General features: G+C 54.6%; 1 protein-coding gene across 2 annotated transcripts in view; it reads right to left on the reverse strand.

Annotated features, from left to right (window-relative positions):
- Positions 1-2,448: 2,448 nt before the first annotated feature.
- The window catches only part of ERC1 (ELKS/RAB6-interacting/CAST family member 1), a 394,109-nt gene continuing 384,519 nt past the window's right edge, over positions 2,449-12,038 (reverse strand). For both annotated transcript variants that reach the window (XM_082665275.1, XM_082665274.1), the window contains one exon: positions 2,449-7,974. In XM_082665275.1, the coding sequence (XP_082521401.1) occupies positions 7,837-7,974 (138 nt within the window). In that variant the 3' untranslated portion in view covers positions 2,449-7,836. The remainder of the gene's footprint in view (positions 7,975-12,038) is intronic.

Genomic DNA, 12,038 nt, shown 5'->3' on the forward strand with positions numbered 1-12,038 from the left:
TCCCGGGACCGCAGAGCACGTCCCTTCAGGCACAGGCAGCCTGGGGACGCCCAGGACAGGCAGCGGGTGCCAGGTGCCGTATGGATGGCGGCGGGAAGGCAGGGCGTCCCTCCTGGCCCAGGCCCCCGGGGGGCCCCCCGCCTGGTTCCTGCTGGTGAGAGCGTGGCTCCCCTCTACCCTCTGAACCCCCACTGGCCTCGATGCCCCAAACCCTCCGGCCAGGGGAGGTGTCCCCACATCCTCAGCCCCTCCCTGGCTCTGAGCCCTGGACTGGCCATGAGCCACTCAGAGAACAGGGAGGGAGGCTGGGGACACCGACAGGGGTCAACCCCTAGGCCCCTCACTCCCTCTGTGTAACCGGGACCCAGGCCCAGCCTCCTCCTAGCACGTCCCACAGCCTCGGGCTGGCGACCGCTCCCTCCCAGCCCGGACACCCAGCTGCCTTTCCCCGGTCAGCTCCCTGCGGTGGCTGCAGGGGGGACCTGGGCGCGTGTGCCACGCTCCCTAGCAGGTCTTCCTCTCCAGGGCATCGCAGGCCTCCGGGCACTGACCTTGGGCCCTGCTGTGCCCTCCAGCAGAGCGAGTAACCTTGCCCTGGGGACACCAGACCACTCGCCCGTGTCCCTTCCTGCCTCCCCCTCATCCTTGAACCCCTCTGCTGGCAAAACTGTCTTCCAAGGTCAAACTTGAGGCCTGTGGAGAGCATGGCCTGCCCTCCTCTGCCCACCTCCCCTCCCCACCCCACCCCCGTGGGCCCCGCACGCCCAGAGAGGCGGCCACTGACGGGGGTGGAGAGCACAGCTCTGGAGACAGAGCCCCGCTGTGGACGAGGGCACGGCCCTGGGAAAGCTGTGTGGCCGCCCTGGGCTCACCTGTGAAACGGGGCAAGAGGACCTACCGCACGCGACGGCCACGAAGGTGCCACGAGACAAACACGTGATGCGCCGAGTCCTGAACTGGCGCCCAGGCCACGGTCCCGGGAGCCCAACGCTGAGCCGCTGAGCGTGGGTGAGGGATCCGGGGGTCTTGGGGGAAGGTCCGTGTGGGATCCCCGCAAGCACCGCTGCAGGGTGTGAATGTTTAAGAAGACACACACGGTGGACGGAGCAGTGTGAGGAGCTGGGTGCCCAACGCCCGGCTTGGACAATGGCTCACAGCCAGTCTCCCCGTGTCCACATCTTGCTCGCCACTGCCTCCGCGGCACACGGGCTGGAGGATCTTAAAGCAAATCGCAGACGTGAAGAAAGCAATTCTATGCTTCACACTCTTAAAGCAGCTTTCAAACAGGTGAAACAGGATCATCATTATCCCCGTTACAGCTTGTGACCTAGAGAAGGTTGGGAGATGAGGTCGAGGGCGGCCGAGGCTCCGGGCTGCGAGTCCAGGGTCCCCCCCGGACACCTGGGAAAGCGTGTGGATCTCAAGCCAGCGTCCTCAGAATGGCCCCTCACCCAGGGTCTAACCAGCCCCTAACTGTCTTGGGTCAGCCCGAGATGCTCCAAACAATCGCAATCTTCTCCGGATCCAGAGAGAAACCAAGTGAATGGACGGAATTCTCCACTGAAACGTCTCCTCTCACGTATTTTCCTTAAACCTCGGGGTCTCTGCATCCCTCTGTCTGCAGCTGAGCTGGTGACCACGGGGTGCAACAACAAGCAGTGAGACAGGATGAATGGAAAACCCTGGGACAGCGACCACTGCCACCTGACGGCTGGCTGTGGACACACCTGCTCATGCTGGTGATTACGTGCAGCAAAATCCACATCCTGCCAGCGAAACTGTTCCCGCTTTACAAGGGAAGGACGGGCAGCAGCGGGTCTTCAGCCCTGTGAGCAGCGCCGCGTCCCAGGCTGGAGCGGGTGAGGCCGGGCAGAGCCGGGTGTGGCAGGGCTACGGGGTGGCGGCCCTTGGCCCTCAGTGCCAACGCCCGGGTCGGGGGCCAGCAGGACCCGCATGAGAGCAGGCCAGCCCCGCGTGGGAGACAGAAACAAGTGAAGCAGAAACCCAGCTCTCACCAGAGCGCCCAGAGTAATTTCTCCCTGCGCACCAGGCCCAAGACAAACGCCAGGGCTGGAGATTTCCCGAGCAGACGGCTCGGCGGCCCGGTCCTCCTGGTACCCGCCTTCTGTCGGCTGACGCAGCTCACACCTCTGAGTCTACACGTGGGTGCACGTCCCAGGGGAGCTCCAGCACCCCCTGAACCAGACCCTCTGAAGCCGCGCCCGCCCCGTGGGCACTTGTTCTAAGCCCTGGAACCGTTAGAGCTGAATCGGGACAGGGGCTTGGGCCTTGGTGTGCGGACTGTGAAACACAGCGAGGGGGTTGCCACGCTGGAGTCCAGGTGGGCACCCAGAGGGGCGCCCCCTTCTCCGCGTCAGGGCCAGGGTGCTGTCCACTCTTCCTCCCTCCCCTGACCCGGGCATCCCTGCATCCCTGGTACCCCGAGTGGGGCTGACCTCGTGGGGACCGCGGGCCTCTCCTGCTTTGCAAAGCATCTGAGGACACATTCCACTTGGATGAGCAGACTGCATGAGGCTCAAAGAAAGACACAGCACATGATTTTTAAATAACTTTATAATTTCCTGATGGATTTAGTTTGTGAATAAAAAAGAAAAAAAAACGAACAAAGTGTTTACAATAATTATCAAGGCAAATCCGACTCTAACTCAGTTTCTCTGCAACGTCACGATCGTGTCAGCCGCACGACGGGGCAGGTGCACAGCTGGAGGCAGCGGTGCGTTCGCTCACAGACCCCACCCCTCAGCAGCTACTGCTGCCAGAAGGAACTCAAGCTACAGGGGGTCAGTGCCCGGCGCCCTGGGGCCTCATCAAAGGGCAGCTCTCCCTCTGGAGCAGCGGGAGCCCGCTGCACACCCACTGGGCTCGAAGGCCCCGGGCCGCCCCCAGGGGTCCACCGTGCCGAGGTGGAGAGCACAATACTGCTGTGGGAGGGTGGGGGGCTGCCCCAGCCCGGGGGGGCTCTCTGGCTTTGGCAGGGGCCACCTCCTTTCCTGGCCAGGCCACTGCTAGGGCCCAGACGGATGGCCTGGGCCTGGGAGACCTGGGCTCTAAAAAGCTTTCAGGGAAAGGATCCAGGAACTGAAGCCAAAGGAACTGGGCTCTGAGGAGGACTCCCCCATCCAGATCATAGGCTCCAGGCTGGCTGGGGCTCGGCCCGTCTTGGATGGGCCACGGGATGATATAGCACCAAGTGGGCAGGAAGAGGTCCGGCGCCAGGCCCAAGTGACCACACAGCATCCGGCACACGGGGCTGCGGCCAGTGTGGGCTCACAGATCTGGAAACACCCCGCAGAGGTCCTGAAGGTGGACGGGCAAACTGGGGCCCAGGAGCCTGTTCCCCTAACTCAGTGGTTGCCTCCTTCCCTGGGTGGTCGCCTGCCTGGACCATGGCCACCGTGTTTCCCCAGAGGCCAGCTCAGCTGCCATCCCAGCCAACTCGGGGGGATGGAAGGAGCCTGGCTGCCCCATAGCTTGAATTCCTCTATTAACATGATATTGGAGGGATTTTTTAAAACACAGCTCTTTAATTTTTCAGTCCTACAACTACTTTGTAATATCTTAATAATCTCAACAGTGGACACAAGGTAACCGCCCCAATTCTCTGAACCACACAGACAACATCGACAAGCAGAGAAACAAAAGAGGAGGTGGGTGTGGGACAAAAAACCACTCCCCCCAAATCAATCCCTAAAACCACCTCTCCCCCAAGAGTCAGGAGGAGAAATACCTACAACAGGGTCACAGCACTCGCCAAACACGTTGGAAAAACCCAGGAGACACTTGGTTACAGTTTTGACACTAAAAAGTTTGGAAAGTTTTTGCTTAAAAAGAGTAAGACAGCCATTTTGTTCAGAAGGATTCCCCTGGATGTCTTCTTCTTGCCCAAATGTTCCCTTAGTTCACGTGGGGGAAACACCAGATTCCTCTGAAGACACTTATCTGACAGTGCGTCCCTGCCAAGAAGCCGGGGCCGGCAGTGCGGGTGGGCCCAGGTCTGCTCGGCCCAGCTGCCCGCTCCCGCGGCCCCCCACGCCCTCCCCTCCCCTCCCGCAGCCCTGGGCTCCCGCCGGTGGGAGACGAAGCTGCGGGGGCGGGACGCAGGGTCCGTGGGGACTCGGGAAAAACCACTCGAGGGCCACGTCTGCATGGCCACGCCCTCCTCCGCTGCTCTTGCCTCAACGGCCCCGAGGCCACCCATGGGCCTGTGCTTACACAGTGGGCTCCACAGGAGGGCGCGGGGGCGGGATCAGCAGGACTCCAGCAGCCAATCCCAACGCCGATCCTGACCACCAGCCATCGGCCAAAACTTGGAGACGACCTCCTCTTCTCCTCTCCCTCTGAGGAGCGGGTGAGCCGGTGGCTCCTGCGGAAAACCCCACAGGCCTTTATGGACACACAGGGCCGAGCCCCGTCGCCTCCAACCACCCTGGAGGTGCCTCGGGTCCCGTCTGCTTCACTAGTATTTCTAAAGCCCAAGTGTCAGGAAGAGAGGCGCCTTCGGATGGTAAGGTACACGGTCAAGGTTAGAGCCAAGATGGATTTGGGGATTCCCGTTCCCATTTCTTCACATGTTAAAGCCCACTTAAAATCTTTTCCATTTCAAACGGTATCCAAGTCCTTGCAAATCTCAGTCCAGACACTGCATCAAGAGCTCAGTGAATGCTTGGGATGGAGGTACATGGGAAGAGGACACGGTCGCATTGTCCTTCTTCTGTCCTGAGCCCCAGGGCGGATGCCACCCACTCTCCCTCTTGCTTCCCCCTTCATGATGACTTTGATCTGGGTACAGAGCTGCAGGTGCTAAGGGGAACGAGACTTGCCAATGGGATGGCGGAGTTTGGTGAACATCACAGGTAACCCGCAGTGAGTTTTCAAGGTTACAGATCCTCGGCAGCAGCTGCATGAACTTGTGAAACCATGAATATCAGAAGAGGTCACGGAACGACAGATCCCGTGTGATGGGAATTGTGCATTTAGCAAATGTTGGCTCAGTGAATGACCTAAACTTTGTAAGACACTCTAAATGCTAAAAACTATGTTAACTTTGCCTGTGGTATAAAGGCAGGTCCTTGTTCACTATTAAACTTTAGCCGGAGCCGACTTTCATCCAGGACCCAACAGCCCCTAGAACCATCTGAGATGCTAGGACAACCACCCAGGAAGCACCGAGGAGAGTCCCGCTACGCTTCAGAGACAGACAGATGGCGTCTGCCCAGAAACTGCTCTTCTCAGAAGCACTTGCCCAGAGGAATCCCATAAGGCCCTGGAGGGGAAGCCACAGGAAGGAGAGCAGGCAGGAGGGCAGGTGGCAGGGGTGGAATCTGATGGGTGACGTGGAATCAGCGGGACCCGGGAGACCAGCTAGAGAGAAGCCGGCCAGGCCCGCCGCTGCTCTGCACGTGGCCTCTGGGTCCTGTTCCCTGTTTGCTGTGGTCCCGGGGAGGGTGTCTTTCTACCGCAGTTCTTGCTCTGTGGTGGACAGTGTGAGATTCCCGGACTCCAGCCCTAAAATCCTGGGGGCTTTCTACATGATTTATGGGCAGTGCCGTAAACAAACAGGACTGAGGTAATTGACCACAAACGGTCACCACTTGCTGTCTAACCTCCGCTGCACCCCCTCTCCAGGCAGCCTGGCTATCAGGAAGCATCTCAGTAAGAAATTTATGAGCAGAGTCCATTTAAACCTTCGGTAAGGAGTACTCGACAGCTTCTCACAGGGAGAGCTTGTTTTACGGCAGGGAGTCGGGGCAGCTGGAGATGTGACCATATAAGTTGATGGTACAGTCACAGGCTGCTGGCGGGAAGATACAGGACTGATGGCTGTGAGGACCTAACAGGCAGCATCGGAGAACTTGGGGAGGAGAAAGGAGAAAACGCAAGACAGACCCATCAAGCCCAGCAACTCTTACCAGGATGTGAGCGTCTGGTGGGTGTCTGGCCAGAGAGGTGGTCAAGGGGCTACAGAGCTGGGTGAAGTGATCTACTTCCTGCTGCCTGACGTTTAAGGCTGCCATTATCTACGCCTGGGGAAGACGTCCATACCTTCCACGGGATTTGCAACTTTGGGGTCAATTTTCTGTTCTGCAACATGGACCTGGCTGAGTTCGACAAGGTGCACCTGGATGTCTAGAGAAAACACCATCCACCGTTGCAGCCCATTAAACAGTACACTCTCTCAGGGGGACAAAACCCCGAACCCCAAGTCACCAGATGGGATTCTGCAGGCGAGTAGGTGACTCAGCTCTCTGCCCCCCAAGACCCATAAATTCCATTATAACGAGAAATGCTGATTTGTGGAAGATTTTTCTGGAAGAGATACCTTCTATTAAGGTGGGGAAGGGGAAGAGTGTGCCTCTTACTGCTCTGACTGGACCAGGTGGGTCTCACAGAATCCTCGACTGCCCTCGCTCCCCGCAGACAGGCTTTCTTCCAGGATGGGTGCCCCTCTGACTGGACCAGGTGGGTCTCACAGAATCCTCGACTGCCCTCGCTCCCCGCAGACAGGCTTTCTTCCAGGATGGGTGCCCCTCTGACTGGACCAGGTGGGTCTCACAGAATCCTCGACTGCCCTCGCTCCCCGCAGACAGGCTTTCTTCCAGGATGGGTGCCCCTCTGACTGGACCAGGTGGGTCTCACAGAATCCTCGACTGCCCTCGCTCCCCACAGACAGGCTTTCTTCCAGGATGGGTGCCCCTCTGACTGGACCACGTGGGTCTCACAGAAACCTCGACTGCCCTCGCTCCCCACAGACAGGCTTTCTTCCAGGATGGGTGCCCGACAGCGGCTTGCACACAGTAGGCACTTCATCGCGATTATCCGAATGCAAGAAAGGGGGAAGGGATGCGCGTGGGAAGAGAAACACTCATCCGAAGCAGAAGCTCTGGTTCAGCAGGAAAGCTGAAGGGGGGAGGCTGGGCCGCCTGAGTGTGGAGCACGGGCGGTGGGGTGAGGCAGAAGCACGCTTTGGGGCCTAGACTGCTGACGAGGGAGGTGTCTGGGAGAAGCCGGCCTGACCCCGAGGACCGGTCGCCTTCCACAGAAGCAGAGCTGCGGGGGTGACCACATTGCCCTCTTCTCTTTCAGTGACAGATGTGATCTGACACACCAAGGTCCTCAACAAGAGGGGCTCGCCCCAGAGGCTAGGAGAAGCGCAGGCACCAGTGCGGCACGGAGGCCAGGATCTCCAAGCCCCGGCGCAGCCTGCCCGCAGTCCCGCACAGACGGCCCTGGTGGAGAGTAACCAGGACGGATGGGAAAGAGAAGAGCCGGTCGGCTCTCTGTCCCTGTTCTCTCTCCCCGCCGTCTCCTTTGTTAATACTCTTTTTGAGATTGTTTTTTGTCTTTTTTACCCTTTTACGAGAAAGCACCTGTTGTGACATTAGAACACGCGGCGCCCTGGTCTGCAGGGAAGGCGTCTCTCGGTGAGCTGAGCTCTGCAGAGTCCAGACCTAGTTCTCACGCCACGGACAGAAGGGAGGAGGGCTCTGCCCCGTGTCCCTCTGTCAGGGCACTGCCGCCCGCGTCCACGGTGTCGCTGCCGATGGCTGGATGGCAGCTCTCCACGGAGGCTCGGCCACTCACCCGCCCTGGACAGCAGGACAATTCGCGCAGAGACAACAGTGGAAGACAGGAGGACAGACGCAGAAACGGTGCTGGAGCCACACTCGCGGGACTAACCGAGACAGGGCAGAGTCTGGAGTGTGTGCCTGCTGCCAAGAGCCGTCTGAGCGCTCCCTCCTCGTGCTTCTCCCTCCTCGGCTCCTGGGCTCATCGAGCGGGCTACGGTACTGGGCTGGCCGCTCCCCACGGAGACGGTCACGATGACTCTTCCAGGGCGCTGACCACCTGCTCCAGGATGTCGGGGCAGCGGTCTGCTATCTGCTGCAGGACGGCGTTGGCGAACTCCTGTAGCTCTGAGTTGTCGCGCTCACCCTTCTCTAACTCGTTCTGAAGCTGCAAGGAGAGACGGATTCAGGAAAAATAAAACAACCCTACTGGCACTGAGTTAAGAACTGTTGTTCACCAACAAAGAGATGACATTTGCAACAATGTGGATGAAACTGGAGGGCACTGTGCTCAGTGAGATAAACCAGACAGAGAAAGGTACATACTGCGTGGTGTCACTTATATGTGGAATCTGGGGAAAAAAAGTCAAATCAAATTCAGAGACACAGAGAATAGAACGGTAGCTGCCAGGGGCTGGGGGTGTGGAAACGGCAGTGGGTGGGGAAAGGGACAGACTTTCAGTTATGAGATGAATGAGGTCTGAGGTCTAAGGTACAACACAATGACTAGACTCCACAACACTGTGTTGCAGACTTGAAATCCGCTAAGAGAGCAGGACTTAAGTGTTCTCATACGGAAAAAAGGAAATCGTGAGATGATGTATGTGTTGATAACTCGACCGAAAGGATGGAGAATCCCTTCATGACGTCTGTGTACATCACACCATCAGGGTGTATACCTTGAATATATTACAATTTCGTCAATCTTAGCTCAATAAAGCTAAAAAAGAAAAGAGAAATGACAAAAAAGAGGCAGTTTCTATGTGAAGTCTTCCTGTGTCAAAACTAACAATCAGGAAAGTGTAAAAGTAAATATCAAATGTCTCTTCCTGAAAACGAAGGTTAGTGACTGGTCCAAGGCCCTGAGAGGGTGACCTGCAGAGCTGCGCTCCCACCCCAGGGCTCATACTCTGCGAGTATTCTCCCACTGGGCGACACCATCACTCACAGGCCCAGGACAGGGAGGGGTACACGCGTGATCAGGCAGGATCTTCGTCTTGCACCCTGGTCCCTGCCTGAGGGAGGCTTCTCCACCGGCCATGTGCCACTCCCTTGCTGACTGAGCCAAAGAGAGACGCGTCTAGTCCTCTGTTTGTTTACAAGTATATTTCCTATTGCTTTAAATACTCTCTCTGACATTCCTTGAGGCACCGAACCAGCATGTACTGAGGGCCTACTGTGTGCTAGGTGCTGAAAGATGAACGGATCTGCACGTACACAGACGATTATGACCCAGCAGGGAAAGGGCCATGACCGAGGCCTGAACACGCTTCGGGGGAGACAGGAGGATGTCCGCTTCACCCTGGAGGAAGCTGAGATGTTCCCGAACAGGAGTGTGTCCAGGTGATCAGAGACAGAAGAGGCGGTCGAGCAATAAAGCAAGTGCAGACGCGCAGAGCCACCTTGGGGCTTGGTGCAGACCTCGGGAGAGTGAGCCTCCCCTGCAGCTGACGCATCAGGTAGGGGGCTGGGTGCAGAACGACAGAGGTGAAGCTGAAGGGCCAGACTGGGGCCAGGCAGCATACACAGAGCTGTGGGGTTCGGATTTCATCTGGTTAGAACAACAAGGACGACAACAGCAGCAAGTCCTAGACCTTTAAGACAGAAGAGTGACGCGATCACCTTCATTTTCTCAGAAGACACTGGGAAGATAAAGCATGTCAGCCTGAGTGGAAGGAGGGACACGTCGAGGGAGGTTGCTGTCACGAACCCGGGTAGAGTGAAGCAGGACTAAACCTAAGGTGGGCCTAGGAACAGGGGGGGACCAAGTGGGTGGGAGATTCTCCAAAGGCAGGACTGGCAGGAGGCAGGGTTATGTGAGAGAGAACAGAGAGTCAGACAAACAAGACTGAAAATACAGGAGGCAGAGCAGGTTTTAGGAGAGGAAGTAAATTAAAAATTGAGTTTAGGGGCTTCCCTGGGGGCGCTGGTTCGAGTCCTGGTCCGGGAAGATCCCACATGCTGCGGAACAATTAAGCCCGCGAGCCACAACTACTGAGCCCGTGAGCCACAATTACTGAAGCCCACGCACCTAGAGCCCGCGCTCTGCCAACAAAAGAAGCCACCGCAGTGAGAAGCCCGCACACCGCAACAAAGAGTAGCCCCCGCTCGCTGCAACTAGAGAAAGCCCACACGCAGCAACGAAGACCCAACACAGCCAAAACTAAAATATATATATATATTAAAAAATGAGATATTCATATAAAGTACAGTACAATGCCAGACACACAGAAAATGCTTGGGAAATGTTAGATGTTGTTGTCATTATTATTACCATTGTTTTTATTAAACAGATAAGATTACCCAGAAAAGAGCATGTAGATTAAAATGCAAAAAGAATCCAAGTTTCAATTACACTGTTGACAGAACCTAGATGCTCTGAGCCAAGAATGACTATGCTGCTTTTTCAAACATCAATATAGCAAAGAGCTGGGAACAGATTTGGCAATCTTCTTTCTGCTAAACGTTGCTAAAAGACCAGGACGTGCAAGGGCCAGATTCAGACCACACGAAGTCTTGGTGTACCTCAAGCTCTGGCTGCATCATAGGAATAAGAGTCTCTGAAACGGGGAAACCAGAGAGGCAAGGGGCCTTATGAACACGGCCGCATAGGCCGTAACCCAGAAATACTGCTCGGTGAAAATGCTGCAGCTCTCAGGTCTCTTCAACCAGCTGAAGTAAGTGAGGAGGTTATGAGGTTGTACTGCTTCAGTTTCTTACCTTAATCCTTCCCAGGAATTCTCTGGACAACTTTGGTTTATATTCTGAGCCAGGAATCTTCACAAGTCATGTAACTATTGCCCATGAAATATTTTTTATTCTAATTTGGGTTCTGTTAAGTTGATAATCATGAAGTTACTAATGAATATATTTTAGTTTAACAACATTTTTTCAAGGGTTTTATTTTTCTGATTTAAAAAGTATTACACATGCATTGTAGAAAATTTAGAAAAAAAAGGCACCCCCCCCCCCAAAATCACCTATAATATTAGCATCAGGAGATAACCACTTCTATATATAGTCATATATTCCTTGAGACTTTGTTTTATTATACATACATGTAATTTTAGAAACAAAATGGCAATGATATTATATAGACTATATATAAGCTGATTTTGTTTTCACCTAAAAATATACTCTAAATACATTTCCAAACCAAATCCCAAAGGCTCTTATTGAACCTTGGTAACTGATTCTACAATTTATCCTCAAGTGTAAATATATAAAAAGAGCCAAGAAAACATTTTAAAGGAAGAAAAATGGTGTAGGACTTGCCCTACCAGATTATAAAACAGTATAGAAGCACACTAATTAGAAGAGCATTGCATTGATACAATTAGATCAGTGGGATTTAGAATATGATCAAGATGCATTTGAAACCAATGAATTGTATTAGGAAAACTGGGCCCAGCTGTGGTTAGATTCCTACTCATGTCATACGTAAACATAAATTTAAAACTGGCTAAAGATCTAAATTTAAAAATTATACTGGGGCTTCGCTGGTGGCGCAGTGGTTAAGGATCTGCCTGCCAATGCAGGGGACATGGGTTCGAGCCCTGGTCCAGGAAGATCCCACATGCCGCGGAGCAGCTAAGCCTGTGCGCCACAACTACTGAGCCTGCGCTCTAGAGCCCGCGAGCCACAACTACTGAGCCCACACGCCTAGAGCCCGTGCTCCGCAACAAGAGAAGTCACCGCAACAAGAAACCCGCGCACCACAACAAAGAGTAGGCCCCGCTCACCGCAACTAGAGAAAGCCCGTGCGCAGAAACGAAGACCCAGCACAGCCAAAAATAAATACATAAATAAATAAAATAAATTTATATAAAAAATAGAAATGTAAAAACATTCATTCAAAAAGTATTGATTGATTCGCCCATGAAAAGGAAGGCAGTTCTGATACATGCTACAACATGAACCATGAACACATTATCTGGACTGAAAGAAGACAGTCACGGAAGACCACACTGTACGACTCCATTTTTATGAAATGTCCAGACAAGGCAAATCCAGAGTCAGAAGGCGGATCAGTGGTTGCCCAGGGCTGGGGTGGGACGGGGTGATCAGAGGGAATGATGAAAATGTTAGAAAGCTGATTGTGGTAATGGTCGCACAATTCTGAGGACACACTAACCCTATTACATTGTACGCTGTAAACGGGTGGATTGTATGATGTGTGAATTATACCTCAAAAAAACTCTAAAAGCATACTGCCTGAGTCCTGCATGCGAA

The sequence above is a fragment of the Grampus griseus genome (genome assembly GCF_964374135.1).
Source record: "Grampus griseus genome assembly, chromosome: 11".
Classification (NCBI taxonomy): Eukaryota; Metazoa; Chordata; class Mammalia; order Artiodactyla; family Delphinidae; genus Grampus; species Grampus griseus.